Source organism: Bemisia tabaci, chromosome 4, assembly GCF_918797505.1.
Source record: "Bemisia tabaci chromosome 4, PGI_BMITA_v3".
Lineage (NCBI taxonomy): Eukaryota > Metazoa > Arthropoda > Insecta > Hemiptera > Aleyrodidae > Bemisia > Bemisia tabaci.
In genome coordinates, this window is record NC_092796.1 from 39,682,533 (window position 1) to 39,699,985 (window position 17,453).

The following is a 17,453-nucleotide window of genomic DNA, read 5'->3' on the forward strand; positions in this document are numbered from 1 at the left end:
TGTGTACATTTCTAATCATGTAGAAGGTCACAATAAATCAATAGGGGAAAAAAGAAAAGAAAAAAGGCTTTAAAAACACGCATGGTTAAGTTTTCATGTAATCTGTCTCGGCATGAAACACAGAGAACGGCAATAAATTATCTTTTTACAGGTTGAGCGGTCAACCAGGAACTGAATTATTGCGTAGGAAAAATGTGACATGCTCTGTAATTTTTGGATGCGGCAGGAATCTTCAATCCGCGGCTGCAAAAATAAAGAGAGAGGAAAAAATCTGGGCTAAAATTAAAATTTTTTGAATGAGGTGAAAGTCGAGTCTCAGAGATACAATCTCGACATTTTTAAGTCACGATGCATTGCATATCGACAAACCTTTCTCTCCATTCGTCTCAGTTCGGCGCTCGAGAATTTTGTTGCATACTAAGTAGATATTGACAGTTTGACACGCCTAGTTCCACGCCAAATTCCAGTATCTGTTAGAATTTTTTTTCTCTCTTTAAGCTAGATATTCCATTTTCAGAATGCAAACGCACACCGTGCAGCCGTGTATATATCGTCGTTCATCATGTTTCATAGAGGCAAAAAACGGACGCGAGACATTTGTGAAAGTCGTAATTCGACGCCACAAAAAGGAAGAAGAGGAAGAAGGGCAATTTTGAAGAGTAGGTTTGGTGAAAAAAACATATTGTGAATGTGGTCCCGAAAGTTTGGAATATTCGAGGCGGGTCCTCAATTTATCACCGGAGCCAAAACTCACTTCGACTATCGACATCTATTCAGAAAAAAGCTCTAAATCAATTTTTTTCTGAGAATACACTTTGTTCTCAAGAGGTACGGCCAAATGTGTGGACTGCATCTACGTAAAATCACACGAAAATTAAGTTACACTATCAGAATTATCTAAAAAAACACAGTCTAGGACTCAATATTAGGCACGTCAGTATCATGCATTTTCAAATTTGCGCGGAGAGGACTTTTTCTCACAGTCAGTTAGATGTACGAAAACCTACCCCAAATAAATAAACGATCAATTTCTTTAATTGTAAAAAATCTTTCTCTCGTATGGTTTCAATCTTTAAAAAGCATGTTTATCTCCTTTTAGATCAAACTTTTCTGAGAGTTGGGAAAATTGGTTGATCATTTATGTTAAGGTTTTTTACATTTCTCCCTGAACTCTCTCTCTTCTTGCTGGCAATTTTCATGATTGAAATACCTGCAAACGCGACGAATTTAAAATTTTAAAAAATCATAATAAGAGCTGAGCAAATTGTGCGTTTCGGGAAGTATTTTAGATCATTCTGATTTAATTAACATGATTTACTTGCGTTATTACTGCAAGAAATTCTACTCAGTTGACTGCATCCTGCATCAGTGGATGTTGAAATAATACTCTCTCCGTTTTGGTCTATCACTCTGTCAGGGTCTGCCGCCTTAGATTGAAAGTGCTCCCTCAATTCGACGGATATGCAATTCGCGCTTGTTATGAGTCGGAACGATAGATTCATATCTTGATTCCAAAGCGCTAATTTTATTAATCATCAATTTTGGTTTATATAACTACTTTCGGTATCAAACAACCACTACGTGGCAAACAAGAGTCACTCAATTTTTTATATTAAGTTTTTCCTGCTTTTTGTGGCTAAAAATAGCATAAGTATGGGATCCAGAGTGAAATGCACTTCGCAGGGTGTCTACTAAAACAGGCTGGCCAAAAATCAGTACTTTAATAATACTTTTTCAGTACATTCCCAAGAAATTCAGTACCTCATCAAGAGAAAAATTCAGTACTTAGCCAGTACCTCCCATAGACGAAATTGGAAAAATTTCGAAAATTTGACTTTCCCGCTTAAATAGCGAAAAATTCCGGACCTACTTGCGAAATTTCCGCACTTTTTCCGTACTTCCGGACCGCACTTAAAAAATCAGTGCCATTTCCAGACTTTCCGGAAATTCCGGACTTGGAGACACTGCTCCGATTTCCACTACGAGATTTTAAACACTGCATCTGCGGATTTTACGTTGGATTTTACGATTTTTAAATGGAATCGTCGTTGTTTCAACATACACGGTTTCTAATACGAAGAATGGTGCTTGAAAATCAATACGACCTGGCAACTGCAGTACTGCGGTATCGAGATAACAATGTGATACCGCAGTGAAGCCTGCACACGGCGAATACCGCGGTCAAGCGACACCACGATCCAATCGCACCGCACCACAATATTCGAGGGCAGCGGCACCAGGGGGTGCGGGGGGGATGCGCCAGAAACGGGACTTCAGCCTCCCTCTTTCCTCCTGGACACGGGAGCCGTGAAAAAGAGCGCTGTCACTGAAAGTCGAGGCGGAAGTAAGTATCACTTGCATCGAATTCGATGAACCTATCCAGGATTTCATGAACAGCCGGAGTTAGGGGGCCTGCTAGCGCAGGAGCAAGATGACCAATTCTCTTGGATTTCGAAAGTCCGAAGCTCGATGTTTTAGAGCTTCACATTTCCTAACATCTCCGAGAATTTCCAACGTCCCGGAACGAATGTACTTCAACGTTGGACATGTTTCATGCTAAATCCCTTTAAAATGGAAGAGAATGAAATGCGAAGCCAGAGCCTGTTCCTCAATCAGCTTTTTACGACCATTCGACTGACAATATAGGACCCGTAAACACTTCTACAAATACGGATTAAAAAAAAAAAAAAAATGGAAGGTATAGTCAGTGATATGTTTTCTCTGACTTTCCTCACGAATTTCCGGACTTTTCCCGGTCGTGACGATTTTCCCCGACTAGTCAGTAAGTTTCAGTGATAAGTAAGATACGCTAGAAATTCTCTGACTTTTCCTACGAATTCCCAGATTTTTCCCACAAACCTCTCATTTTCCACAAATTTCCTGACTTTACCCAAGAATTTCCTAACTTTTCCCACGATCCGAAATTCCTAACATTTTCCATGAACTCCCTGACTTTTCCCACGAATTTACTGACTTTTCCCGGTCGTGACGAATTCCCCGACTTTCCCGGGTTCCGGACGGCCGGCAACCCTGCATCAGTAGCCGGCGAAGACACGCCGGACGGCAGAGACGGTTCTTCCGGCGAGGAAGGCATTTCCCGTTTCGGTGCCGGACAATATATCACCGGGGAAATGCATGTGAGAAACGCACGGCCGAGAACCGGGTCGAACCGAGCTTCGGGGGCCGGGCGGGGCGCGGGGGAGCTTTCCGTTCCGGTTTCGACCGGGATAAACGACGACGCCTGGGCCTGAGACCGGTAATTTACAGCCCGGCCGGCCGCGGCACCGGGGAACAACCGCGTAACTTACATTTAAGCTCCTACGTAGATACGTGGTTTTTGCTAGGCACGACGGTCGGAGGATGAAAGGCGCGGTCGAGTCGTGAGTTCGCTTCGTCTTCGGCGAGCGGCGCGGCTGCGTGGACCGAGGAAATGAAACACCGTCACTCCCTCGAGATGAGTTTTTCCACGCTGCAGGCTGATTATTGAAGCTCATAGACAAATCGGTGGACAAAATGGAGCGATCCTATTGGTGGAAGCGGGTAATCCTATCTCAAAAGAGGCGTGAGTTATGGATTAGCGGTCCAAACTACGGTTGTAATGCAGGATGCAACTATTCAGCCACAGCGGTAACCCTAGGTGGTGTCCGTTGGCATTGAAGGCGTTTTTGGAGAAGGTGTAAACACTTCCTTTCCTATAGACGGATTTAGTGGCTGCGTCATGGTTCAATTGGACGTATTTATGCTAAAAGGAACTATGTGCATAGGGTTTGCGTGTAACATAGTTCCTTTTAGCATAAATACGTCCAATTGTAGACGAACACTGAAATTGTCTCTGATGTGTCTCTTTCGCGCCAGGCTGATAAAATGCGTCTAATAAGTGTTTCTTGCAATCGAAATTTCTCATGCTTAATGATTAACTAATGATGTCGATCAATGTTTCGTGTTCCTTAATTGAGTTATGGCCGATAAATGACTAAATTATAATGAATTAACACAATTTACTCACACAGAATTTATGCATGAGGTTACAATACTTGTTCTGGTTCGAACCACTGAGTTCGATATTATATCGAATGACGTAGTCACTAAATTAATCTATTCAGAGACTGCATAGTGCATATGTTACATGACTACTCACTGAGATAATCCGTTTGAAAAATGTCCGCATTAGTGATATGAAAGCAACGCATCTTACCTGAAACAAAAATAAAATACGGAAGTAAGTAAAAAATCAGAATCCAAAATTAAGACAGATCTCTCCTCCCCATACAGCAAAAAAAAAACCTACATAAAAAATGAGAATCGGACCTTTTATTGCCAAAAAAGTAACATCGTAACAACAACTACAAAATTAGGTCGGGCCTGGAATCCAGTAGAAGCCTTATGAGAGCAACAATTATTTTATGGACCTTTGATTGCCAAAAAAGTAATATTGTAACTACGACTAAAAAATTAGGTCGGGCCTAGAATCCAGTATGAACCTCGTGAGAGTAACAATTACTTTCCTGATATTTTATAAAAAAAATTCTGATTTTTTCATTTTGAAAATTCCTGATATTTTCCTGATTTTCCTGATTTTTCTGGACTCCTGGCACGGTAGGCAAAAAGCAGTAAGACTTTCTCCGCTGAGGAGATTCGCGTAAAAAAAAAAATTCCTGATAAAACGTCCGATTTTTCCGATTTTCCTGATTTTTTCCTGATCGGTCAAAACTCCTGATATTTCCCGGTTTTTCCGGTTTTACACCCTGGTTCTGTTAACCGACGAAGCCGGTTCACGCGTCTGAAGGGTTTGATCCTCCGGAGCGCTCACTGGATTCTTGGTTCGTTGAACCAAGAATTTCGTTCTCAATGCACCACGTCCTGTATTTTCCCTCCGCGAGAGAGGCAACGTTGATGGGAGAGAATGGGGTCGGGTGTCCTGGCCTGGCTGCTGCGACGAGGGAGAAACCGACGGATGTGGACAATGAGCCGGGAGAATATTAAGCGGCCGGCGCGAGGCCAAACGGGGGACGCGCCATCGGAGCGGGGGGGGGGGGGGGGGGGGGGGACGGCCAATTCCGTGGGGGAGCACGAAAAGCTCACCGTGGTGACAAATCCGTGGCGAGAGGCTGGAGACGGTCGAATTTGATCGCTGATCACGTAAAGGCGAGGAATTAATATTCTCGGGGGCCGGGGATGGTGCCCGGGACTCGAGGAGCCGGCCAAAAGCCGGGTCCGGTTCCGACGACGGCCTCGCGGGTCTTGGAGACACTGGCTCCACCCACGGAACCGAAAAACGGCTCCTGGCACCCGCCATCAGCGAGCTGGTCCGTGAGATCCTCTGTGCTGCGCCGTCTTCAGCCCTGGATAGACGATCAAATTCCCGAACCAATTCCGATCAAAGTAGCATCAGAGTGTCGGAAGTCATCAGTCTTAAACTCATTAATTTGCTTAGTTTTAAAATGAAAACTTAAATTGGCAGAAATGTTTCCTGTGACAGGAATCGATGAATGATGGCACTCCATTCTGATCTTACTTTGAACAAAATAGTGCGGCCCGTCAAAATTTGATGGTAGTTGGTGACCATCAGTCATCAGCATGTCTACTTTGATCGGAATTGGTTCGGAATTTGATCGTCTATCCAGGGCTTTACCGAAGAAACGGTGACGACCAAATTTTAAAGAATTGAGCTATAGCACCTATATCCTATATAGGGAGAGTATGGACATGTCGAAAATTTTGAGGTTAGGTGATGGAGCTCTCAGACCCCAAAAGGGTAGGCAATGTATGGATTCAAATTATCCAGAGTGATTTATAATCACAATTGTCTGGAACTGTCGTTGGTAAAGCACGTATTTGACTTGGTTTATGCATAAACTGACCCATTTTTGCGGAAGAATGGTTACTTATGAATTTTCTTGTCTATTTTCGTTTGATATTGGAGTCTAAAGATTGACAGTAACATTTTTCGTTTTCAAAGGTTACCTCGCGATCGGCCGCGTGTGAAAATGGGAAAGTTCTGAAAACGGTATATTCAGATTGGTAAGCATACAATATCGCGTTTTTACTTGCAAAACTGCCAAGAAATTCACGTGTTTTCCGCAAAATCTCGGCAATTCATTATTCACAGAGCCGTTCAAAAGTTATTTTTTTTTAATTTCTGAGGAGTAGGGGTTTTTAAAATGTAGAGGCGGAGAACTTCCTACATCCCTGCATAAGTGCATATGTTGTTTCTAAAATGAGTAGAAACAAAAATCCCTTGATGCAAAATGTAGCCCATTTAAAATTACCCGTATGGTTCCACGGAAAAGCCAAATTCACCCTCCTTGCTGCGAGGGTTGATGGAAAGCTGTAAGTACGGGGAAACTGACGTCATTTCTAGGGAAACTGCGAGTAATCTACATTATCTGACGAGAGACTCGCACTTACTGCTGTCTTCGACAAGATGGTGCCCTTTCCTACTATGACGTCTGATCTGCAAATTGTGTTGCCTGCCAAAGATGTAACCGCAGAAGATTGCACATAAAGCTGTCTTGACTAATATAAAACAAATTAGTTCCTTTGATTAAAGTCAGAGGTATGATTCGTCGATTTTAAAATCACTTGAACGATAAATAACATGCTTGAGGATAATTATTGCCCCCCCCCCCCCCCCCATTAAAACAAACATCCATGGACGCAAAGTGAGCTGAGCCGAGCTTGCATGGAACTGAAAAATGAAGACATCGACGTGTCAGGAGTTGATGGTGAAGGGGTCCTAACGCAGATTACGCAAAATTCGCCACAAACTTTAGAATACAACTCACTGAATTGGATTGCTTTTGCAAAAAGGAACCACTAGCATTGCAATGTTGCTAAGATTGTGCAACTTCTTTTGTCTTGGAGGAAAAGCCCGATTATCCATTAATAGTTTCTATTTTACTCGCTAATAACTGTGAATTTAAGACAAAAATTACCATCTAAATTGCATAGTTTTTCACGATTTTCGAAATAATATTGCAAAGGATGAAGTTGCACAATCTTAGCATCATTGCAATGCTAGTGGTTCCTTTTTGCAAAATGCAATCCAATTTATCCCTGAAAACTTCCTGACATTTACAAGGCGGCCCGACAGGAAACGAGCTGAAGCCGTGGTAAAAAAGTGCCAGGAAAGTGCGGCTCTGTACTCGCTCGGGTGAGTTCATCATTATTTTGATCGAAACCTTCCGTGCGGAACACGTGACGTAACGGCCTAGATTTCGCGAATGGCGAATCCTCGTCATACTTTCGCGACAGTGATGTGGGCTAATCAGTGCGCCCGGGAGAAAATAATGACGAGCAAATAATTGCCGAAATCAAACAGGAAACATCACCGGGTGAATATACAACATCCGCAGAGCACGAATGCCCTCTTGTTGCCAACTCGGGCCGACTGCCAGAGACTTCTTCAGCGAGAACCTCCGGTGCGGCGTTTGATAAAGCTGATATTACGGTCACCGTGTGATACAGATGGCAATCAAGGCATCTGTCATGGGCGAGCGCTTTGAGGTTGAGGACCTCACAACCCACAAAACTGGGGCAATGAGTGTTTTATCAATTTCTGTCCGTCTCAAGTTCTCTCTGTCAATCAATAATGTCTATGAGAATCTCGAGGAAGAAGCAGGCTGATTATTGAAATTGATAGAGAAAGCCATCGACAAATAAGACGGGAAGGAAGCGATCCTGTTTGTGGAAGCGTGTTGTTGCAATGGATAAAAGGGGAAATATAAGTAATCGACTAACCTAACGGCAACCAACAAGCAGGGGCGTAGAAAGGTCTTCGGCCTGCGCAAATTCGAACGAACTGAAAGTTGAGTTCGACGATCCGAATTGTTGGATGATGTAGAACACCATGTTCTCCTCCATCAAAAGAAGAGGGAATTTTATCCTCTTGAACATTTAAATATTTTATCACGTGCTTTGCCCTACCCAACTTTTCTACTCAGCGTTAAAGTCTCCGAGTCAGTCGAAAAGATTTCACGTTCTCCTACATTTCGTGAATAAGCAATTTTTTTAGTTGTGTCACGCGTTTTGCCCCATTCAAATTTTCTATCAAAATTCATACATTATTAATTAATCCATTAAGGTGCATATTTTGAAACAGCAAATTGCGGTGCCCGACAGGATTCCAATGGTGTAAATCAGCATTTGTGCTGAAAATTCTCGACCAGCACAATTATTTCCGCATTTTCTACTGAAATTCTGCTTTTCAATAGATTATCAACACGCCAGGGCTTTGAGATGAAGCTTTCAGAGGTTTTGTGCTGACTATTCAAAATTTGGGTAAGTACCACGAAGTTTTCAAGTTTTGATTAGTCGGTAGTAAATATCGATCCGACAGTAAATCGAAATTTAAACCATCGATTAACTAATCAAATCGAAGGACACTAGATCAATCGATTGTTTAGACACTTATCGATAAACTCTACGCATTTTCCCCCGACCTTTCGCAACGCACGGCGCTTTTTTGGGCGGGCGGGCGGCCAGGGTGTAGGCACAGATTCTGCGGAGCACTTACTGCAGCGACGGCGCACGGTGGATCAAGTCAATAGGAGAGGCTGGAAAAAACTTGAAAACTTTCAAAGCTCATGACTCCGTTTACACACAACTTTGAGGTTCCAAAAGTGGCTCCATTGGTTTCCTCGTGATATTTTTTTCACAAGGCACCCCATATTTAAAATAAGACGAAATAAACATCGACATTTTCAGTATTAGTCAAAACTTGGATGTCCGACCCCTCTGATTGACTCGATCAGTGTTCGAAACTCACCTTTGCGCTTTAGGAGCCATGTGCGCATTCAGCCCGATTTTTAGGCGCCATTGAAGATTTTTTAGGGGCGAAATTGACATTTTGCCTATGTATTACGGCGCATTTAGTGAAAAATTAGACGCAAGATGTTTTCGTAACAGAACTAGTGAGCAGCTGTAACTTAGGGGAGCCAAAAGCACTAAGAATGAAATCGTGAAGAATAGAAAAAGCAAGCTTTCACTTGTAGTGCTGAAAATTCTGAGTTTTTTCAATTCAAATAGATTTGTTTTCCTCTCTTTATGTGACTTCCTGTAAAAATCCAGATCTTTAAGGGGCAATTTTTAGGGGCCATGTTGGCGCAGAGCCTTCATTTTTTAGGCGCCATGGCCGATTTTTTAGGCGCATTTGGCGAGTTGGCGCCTGAGAGTTACGAACACTGTCTCTGATTGACTCGATCCACTGTGCGGGGGCGGCCTTGAGCGGAGCCCATAGCTCATAAACTGATGGATATTCATGTGCCGGGCCGGGTCCGGGGATCCCGAAATACGAGTGAGGCGCGGATAATTGATGGAGTCTAACCGTGTCGCCGGGCCAGCGAGCGCGCATTCGAAATAACCTTTCGCACGAGTGAAATCATAAAGTATGAAATGATGTGCGGGCAAACGGCATCGGCAACGGCACGCCACCGCCCTGCCACCGTCTCCCCGCTTTACGACTCCGCGTTATGATCTCATCGCTCGATTTTGCCGCTTCTCGTTCGGATCATTGCCATCGCATTGCCAAACTCGACGGCAGCCCCGACAACGGATTGCGTCCGAAGAGACAGAATGCTCCAGAAGACTCTCAGACTCTGTTCGAGAGATTAGGAACGAACGTAATTTGCCTCCACTCGTGAAGAATTTTGAAGTACCCCAAAATCACTTGACGTGCATAAGAAGACTATCGATACGGTCCTCCATGCCAATTTTAAATGGAATAGATTGTGAGACAGAAAATACGTAACGCACTTTTTCGGAATTTTAGACCCCCCTCGCCCTTTGTTATGATTCATGACACAACACCAGGCCACCTCCATAATTACGATACGCGTAACGAACCACCTTCCTTTATGATTCCAAAAATTCGAAGAAATTGTTGAAAATACGGATGGATCTTTACATTTATTCCCTGCGCAAACCGAGGGCCGATAAAGATTACCAAGCGACCAGCAAAAAATTGCGCAAATTTTTAGGATTTTGTGTGTTTTTTACCAATATAGAAAAAGGGAAACTCTGGCACTGACCCCACTCTCCCTTAAACGCACAGTCACCCGGGCTCATACCCCCTCCCTCCTCCTACAGCGTTACTCAATTTACGGACGCTCCCTGGTAGCTTTTACCCTGACTTTCGGAAGAGCCGAATTTTGTTGGTCCTTCCACCGTAATTAAATAGACTTAGGACGAGTCTCCACTGCACTCAAGTCCGGCTTAGCGCTTTTGATTGGCCGGTGGTGTGGTTTGGACTCATCGATGGATTTTGCACCTCCTTGGGTAGAACCAAAGACAAGAGACCCTCCACTGGCATCTTGGCGATAGGTGGAAGCTTTTACTTTCGGAGATTCAACATTTCCTCGTGGAAAATTATCAGGGAGCAACAGTAATCTCTTCATTTTCGGCTGTTGACCTACCTACATGGTGGTTGATGAGCTTCGGTTAACGTCATGAGCCAAACAAGTTTCCCAACCTTCGGTTTGTTTGCAAAACGATACTGCCAACACGTTGTTAACCGTCAACCAAGTAGGCAGGTCGAATGTTGAAATCCCGAAAGTAAAAGCTGCCACCATCGCCAAGATACTAATGGAGGGCCTCTTGTCTCTGGAGAGAACCGACAAGATTCGGCCCCAGAGCTTTTATTTTTATGTTCCCTGATACATCCCAGTATTTACCGGTTTTCCATGACATCATGTTCTCGAACCCGCGGTCCCGTTTCCCGCGGAAGGTTACATTTTGGACGAAATCCAGCGTTGCCAAGTTGCGAGTTTTCGCCACGGAGCCGTACAGAGATGGAGCTTACGCTCGGCGGGCGGGATCCGGAGAAAGCAGGGCACGGCGCGGTGGAACTCGAAGCCGAGCTAAAAGTCGGCGACTTGACTTACGCCGTGCCGCATGCCGCCGTGTTTTCCTCCGTGCGGTACCGTAATTGCCGGGCCGCGCTCCCGCATGCCAAATCCCGACACAGCTCCGCACCACGCCGCTACGGAGCCGGGTGTCTGTTCCGAGCTCCGAGACGCCACCACGCACACTGGACCCGGTCGATAGGAAAAATCGGACAAAAACTGGAAAATTTGAAAGCTTCACTGGAAAAAAAAACACATTGGATCTAGAGCCCATGACTCCTGAAAACATTGACAAGAAAAAATACTCTTGATTCAATCGGATTTTTGCTTGAATTAAGAGGTTTGGTTCTTGATTTAAGCTAGATTCTGATTGATAAGAGTACTTTTTCTTGTCGATGTTTTTAAGAGTCTGGACTCTAGATCCAATGTGTTTTTTTCCCCTCAATGATTGAACTTTCAAAAATACGAAATAAAAAAGTTTAAGAGGGGTTTCGTTGTTTTTTTTGTGAAAGTTCCTAGCAGAAACATACCTTGAAATTGAATTTGTGACAAAATAAACATCAAAATTTGAAATTTCGGTCGCAATTTTCATGCCCGACCTCTTTATTAGATCGGTCCACTTCGAGTTACCAGGGTGTCTACTAACGGGCTGGTCAAAAGTCAGTGCTTTTACAGTACTTTTTCAGTACATTCCCGAGAAATTCAGTACCTACATTTGACGAAATTCGAAAAATTTCAAAATTTTGAAAATCTCGCTCAAATCGCGACAAAATTGAAAAAAATCCGGACCTTCTTGCGGAAATTCCGCACTTTTTCAGTACTTCCGGACCGCCCTTAAAAAATTAGTACTATATCAGGACTTTCCGGACTTGGAGACACCCTGGTTAATTAGAGAGGTCGGACATGAAATTTTTGACTAAAATTGCAAATGTTGTTGGCTTTAAGTTTTTAGTAAGATTATGATTCTAATTTCGGTTTTGGCAGTTTATTTTCGTCACATCTTAAATTTCAAGGGATGCTTCCAGAGGAGAATTTCACGAGGAAACTAGTGGAACCGTTTTTAAAACCTCAAAGTTGTGTATGAACGGAGTTAAGAGCGTTTGCAGTTTCCAAATTATGTGAGACTTCTCCTATTGACTCGATCCACTGAGCGACGCCACCATCCGCCCGGTAGCGTGGGAAAAATACGGATTCCGCTACGGAAGATGCGGATCGGCCGATTCTCGCTCATCGATGCATCCTCGCAGCGGAGTGCCTAGCGCTTCGTCATGATCGGCCAGCTTGTCCCGAACTTTGCTCGCATCGGTTCCGCTAAGTAAGTGCCATGAGGTCGACGAACTAGATCATACGTTGATCGAGACGACATCGAGGAAGAAAATTGGGTCGAACACTGAACTTTTTCAGTCGAGGCAAGGTTTCCATAATGGAGATGTTGCATGTGTGAGGGATTTGCGATTTGACAATCGATTTTTATGTAAAAGTTCGCGAGATTCACGATGGTGCCACTGGTTTTCTCTGAAATCAACTCCCAAGCTCAAAAAAGCTCTCAAGTTGAGGCCAAAATGGAAGGGATATCCCCACGCTATCCTGAGAGTCCACCTCTACATCAAGACAAACTCTCCATGCAAAGATAGGGAGCAAATACATTGACAGGGTTGCCGTTATTTCAGTTTTAGACCCCCAAATATAAGGTGGCAGCCCTGTCAATGTATTTGCTCCCTATCTTTGCTTGAAGAGTTTGTCTTGATGTAGAGGTGGACTCTCAGGATAGCGTGGGATATTCCCTCCATTTTGGCCTAACTTGAGAGCTTTTTTGAGCTTGGGAGTTGATTTCAGAGAAAACCAGTGGCACAATCGTGTTTCTCGCCAACTTTTACAGAAGAATCAACAGTCAAATCGCAAATTCCTTACACATGCAACATCTTCATTATCTGATGAATGCCGTGTTTTGACTCTCCCTTTGAAGAGACTCAAGCTGGATCCTCTCAACTATCGTACTAAGTAAGAACCGATGAACCTTTAGAAGTTGCCAAATTTCCTCTGATAAAACATGAATTTTTAGGGATTTCTGTGAGCATTTAGCTTAGATGTTCTTACAGAATTTTATTGGCGACCTGATGTAAATCATCTGAAAATTCCAAAAGAAAACATTCATAACTCTCCTCAAAAATAAACATTTTATCGGAGGAAAATTGGCAACTCTTGAATGTTGATAAGGTGTTTTTTCTTAGCACATCACTTCCGTGCTAAGGAGGAACGCCGTATGAACCTTCAGGCGTTGTCAAATTTCCTTGGGTAAATCACGAATTCTCAGGAAAATTCGTCAATATTTCTCTTCCGATATTTCATATAATTTTGCTCACAATATCACCCAAAGTTCCTAAAAATTTCAAGGAAAGTATTCATAACCCTCCTCAAAAAGAAACCTTTTCTCGGAGGAAATTTGGTAACTCTCGAATGTTGATACGGCGTTTTTCCTCAGCACAACAGTAAAGCGTTCGTCGAGGGAGCACGGGCGATCCGCACGCAACATGCCGAACGGACGAACACGCCAAGGAGGGAAAACACGAAGGGCGGGGGGCGGGGGGTAATTCAGCGAGAAAATAAGCCCGGTATAAGAACTCGCCTTGACCTACAGTTATGTTATGATAAGCGTTCATCTGTTGCCGACTGGCGCTGCGGCCACTATTCATATTTTACTGGGTCACTTCGCGGCCGCTGCCGGCCGGCTCGACTCGGCTCTTCCCGAACGGCGCACAGTAGAACGAATCTCTCGATGTCTACTAACACAGGCTGGCCAAAAATCAGTACTTTTACGGTACTTTTTCAGTGCAACCCCAAGAAATTCAGTGCCTCCTTGACAGAAAAATTCAGTACTTTTTCAGTACCTTTCTTGGACGCAATTCGAAAAATGTCAAGAGTCTGAAAATCTCGCTCGCATTGCGGCATAAATGACAAAAAATGAGAACAATTCCGGACCATCTTGCGGAATTTCCGCACTTTTTCAGTACTTCCGGAACGCTCTTAAAAAATCAGTACTATCTCTGGACTTTTCGGAAATTCCGGACTTGTAGACACCCTGGAATCTCTCGATGGAATCGGACACGAAATGTTTGACAAAAATTGTAAATTTAATGTTTATTTCGTCACAAACTCAATATCAAGGAGTATAGGAAATTTCACGACAAAACCAATGGAACCACTCTTAAACTTTCTTGTTTCATATTTTCGAAAAAGAAAAAGCTTTTCAAGTTTCCAGATTAAGTCCGACTTCTCTTATTGACTCGATCCACTGTGCGGCGGACGATGCGAGAGGCGCCCACAACTCGAATTCCTCCCGTTTTCCCGGCTGCGGACGGCTATTTTTAGCCGGCTTGAAAAAACAACGGTTCTACCCGTCCCACCGATTTTTTTTAATCCGGGATTCCACGTTTCGAAGGGGATTTCGAGCCTCGAACGACTGGCAATGGACCACTTGGCCTCCGGAGTAAGAATGGACCAATCAATAGACGGGGTCAGAGATCAAATATTATTATTAGGTATGCATTTTGTAATTGGGAACTGAAATTTCAGGCATATGTGCCGAAAGTTTCCCAATGCAGATAAGGGGATTTTATGAATGAGCCTGAAATCGTAGTTCATTGTCAACTGTGGTCCATCTTCAGTTGCTTCGCTCTTCTCGAAGGTTCCTGATTATTGCATGGGAATTTTTTTTTCGAGTTTTGCCCCCTGTTCTCCGGAAAAGTATCCTCCTTTCCCTTGGTCTCTTTCCAAATTTTCCAGATCGCCAGAAACCCCACTATTTAGGAGGTAGTTTTGTTGACACCAGTTTCAATTTCACTAAACTGTCCTTAACATACTGTTGACGATTACACGCATGAGTGTGTTCTCAGTTCTCGGATGCAGAAGCACCGCTCTTTTACTTCGTGGCGCAAGTCGACGGTTAAAAGCGGTTGAAAAAGTCGCATTCTGTTTTCGTCAGTTGACACTCCATCAAAACTAATCATACTAATACATTCTTCAATGTAAACGAGAGTGGAAAAATGATTTTTCGAGTTTTGACGACCGTGTCGAGAAATCTTGATTTTCCTACGTCATTCCTTGATAAATCCCTGATATTTTCTGATTTTCACGGTGAATTTCCAGATGGAAACTTAGGATTTCCTATAAGTTGTCTATGAAACCCCATGTTTGTCTCTTAAGTTCGAAAAAAATAAACAATTTCAAATTTCGTCTGAGTACTTCAAAACAATTCGATTTTGGAGCGAAGACAGAAAAAAGTGCGTTTTTTAACACCAATTCCTGCACAAATTCTCTAACTTCCTAATATTAATACATCTATTCCTTGACAGATTCCGGTAACCTCAAATTTTTACGGGTCCTGAACATCATGAAGAAAATGCGTTGTTGTCAGATAACGCAGCAAAAATACCTTTCGAAGAGCTTTTACAGTGACCAGGCACTATCTTATATTGAATCCTAGGGCTAGAAATTACCTTTCTTAACGAATTTCTTCTTGTCGCCGCCGAGGCATCCCTTGAGGGTGCTGTTGTGGATGTTCTCGCGGTTGTCCACGTCGAATTTCCCGCTTTTCTTGGGCTTGCCGGCCGGGGGGAGGGCGGCCAGGGGGGCGGCATCCCCCGGGCGGGGGGCTCCGTTCCTGGCCCGCTCCGGGGCCGGCGGCTTCTTGGCCAGGTTCGTGTTCTGCTGCTCGCTCAGGATGAACTTGTGCACGCTCAACCGCGAGTCCACGTTCTCGTTCAGGGGCTTCATTGCACAGATTTCCAGCCGACGGAGTCCTCAGATCATCTGCTCAACCGATCAACGGGGGCGCACTTTCGGCTCGTTCCGAGAACACTCGGTTCGCAATCAAACCGAACACGGTTCGCAATCAAACCGAACACGGTTCGCACCTCGATCGGCGGATCCACGGACAGTTCACACTTGGAGGCGGTTGGCACTTCGGTTCGTTCGCACTGGGTAAACGCGCAAACAGTTCGACAGTGAAGAAGGCTCGATCGATTCACACGGATGTAAAGCTCGGGATGCGAATGTTCACCACTGAAAAGAAATGCGATGTTGTCAAATAACGCGGCGAAAACAACTTTTCAAGAACTTTTCGCAAGAACGTATTCACACGGATGTAAAACGCGGGATGCGAGTGTTCACCACTGAAAAGAAATGCGATGTTGTCAAATAACGCGGCGAAAACAACTTTTCGAGAACTTTAACTGAGCCGGGGCACTTGATTTTAAATTGAAATCCGGTGTGGATTTCACTTCGAAGTCAAATATTCCCCAAAAACCCGAATATATAGCGTGATAAGGAGTGAAATTCGCTTTGTAAGAGCAAAGTTAACACCGCAAAAAAAGCGGATTTCGCACAGCAATCGGACGTATTCCTATCAAACGGAACTGTGTGCATTAAGACATGAGCCCTGAGACCCAAGAATATGTGCATAACAGGGCTCACGTCATAATGCACATAGTTCCGCTTGATAGAAATGCGTCAAATTATACTACTCGGGTTTAATAAACGGGGAAAATAAGCTCCGGGAAAATATCAACTCCGAATTTTATTCCGCGATTCATTTCACAGTCCAGCTGAATTCGCCAGTTCAAAAACGACAATCGACTAGTCGGACTAACCGATCAGTTAACCCTATCTTCTACTTATGGTGTCTTCAAACGTATTGAAGACACAACTTCGACGCAGAAACTAAATTCTTGTCGCTATCAAGAAAAAAGTCGAGATTCCATCTGGGCTAAATATCTTGTTAGGGTGATAAGCCTTCGACGAATTCTCTCCCCTTCAAGCAAGAAATAAACGGACCGTATTGATAGAGATGCCCTCTGGTGGTGACTGGCAAAATATTTTCGAGACCGTGAACTGGCAGTCCAACGGTATCACTAATCTTCGCTTTATGATAAGGAATGAATGCGTAGGGTAATTAATTTGGACAACTTTTAGGAGAAATTTTCAAAGTGGGTCACTTGCTGAATATATAAGTTGGCACGTCACTCACTGATCACTATTAGAGGGCATAAGCGTTGATTGTTGAGCTATGAGGAGAACTTTTGCACTTAAAGGCCTTTATAGACGATCAAATTCCGAACCAATTCCGATCAAAGTAGACATGCTGATGACTGGTGGTCACCATCTACCATCAAATTTTGACGGGCCGCACTTTTTTGATCAAAGTGAGATCAGACAGGAGTGCCATCATTCATCATTTCCTGCCACAGGAAACGTTTCTGTCAAGTTTTCATTTTAAAATTAAGCAAATTTATGAATTTCAGACTGATGACTCCCGACACTTTGATGCTACTTTGATCGGAATTGGTTCGGGAATTTGATCGTCTATAGAGGCCTTAATAATGAGGAGACATTCTTAGACGTTCGTAAAGATTGCTTGTCATTGCTGAAGGATAAGTAATCTCTGACGATTTTCAAGTGCTTGTTGTTCGGCCGAAAACGGGACCTAGCCCATGACCTTATAAGCTGAATGAGAAAGATAACTATGAGTACTTGAGAAGTATACAATCACAGAAAATGAGCTCCTATTGCGAATCTAAACAATTTTTCGACCCCAGCTTCTTACAATTTATGACG

The 17,453-nt window shown here is 43.6% G+C and overlaps 1 protein-coding gene across 9 annotated transcripts in view; it reads right to left on the reverse strand.

Moving 5' to 3' along the window:
- Window positions 1-17,453, reverse strand: part of Unc-115a (actin binding LIM protein Uncoordinated 115a) — a 150,086-nt gene that overhangs the window by 83,132 nt on the left and 49,501 nt on the right. For 6 of the 9 annotated variants that reach the window (XR_002008809.2, XM_019042977.2, XM_072299833.1 and 3 more), the window contains exon 2: window positions 15,338-16,012. The exons of 2 other annotated variants lie outside the window; for them this stretch is intronic. Coding sequence is in view for 6 of the 7 variants with exons in the window: in XM_019042977.2 (XP_018898522.1) it covers window positions 15,338-15,614 (277 nt within the window). In the remaining variant the exon portion in view is untranslated. The remainder of the gene's footprint in view (window positions 1-15,337; window positions 16,013-17,453) is intronic. One more of the 9 variants, XM_072299832.1, reaches the window with a different exon arrangement.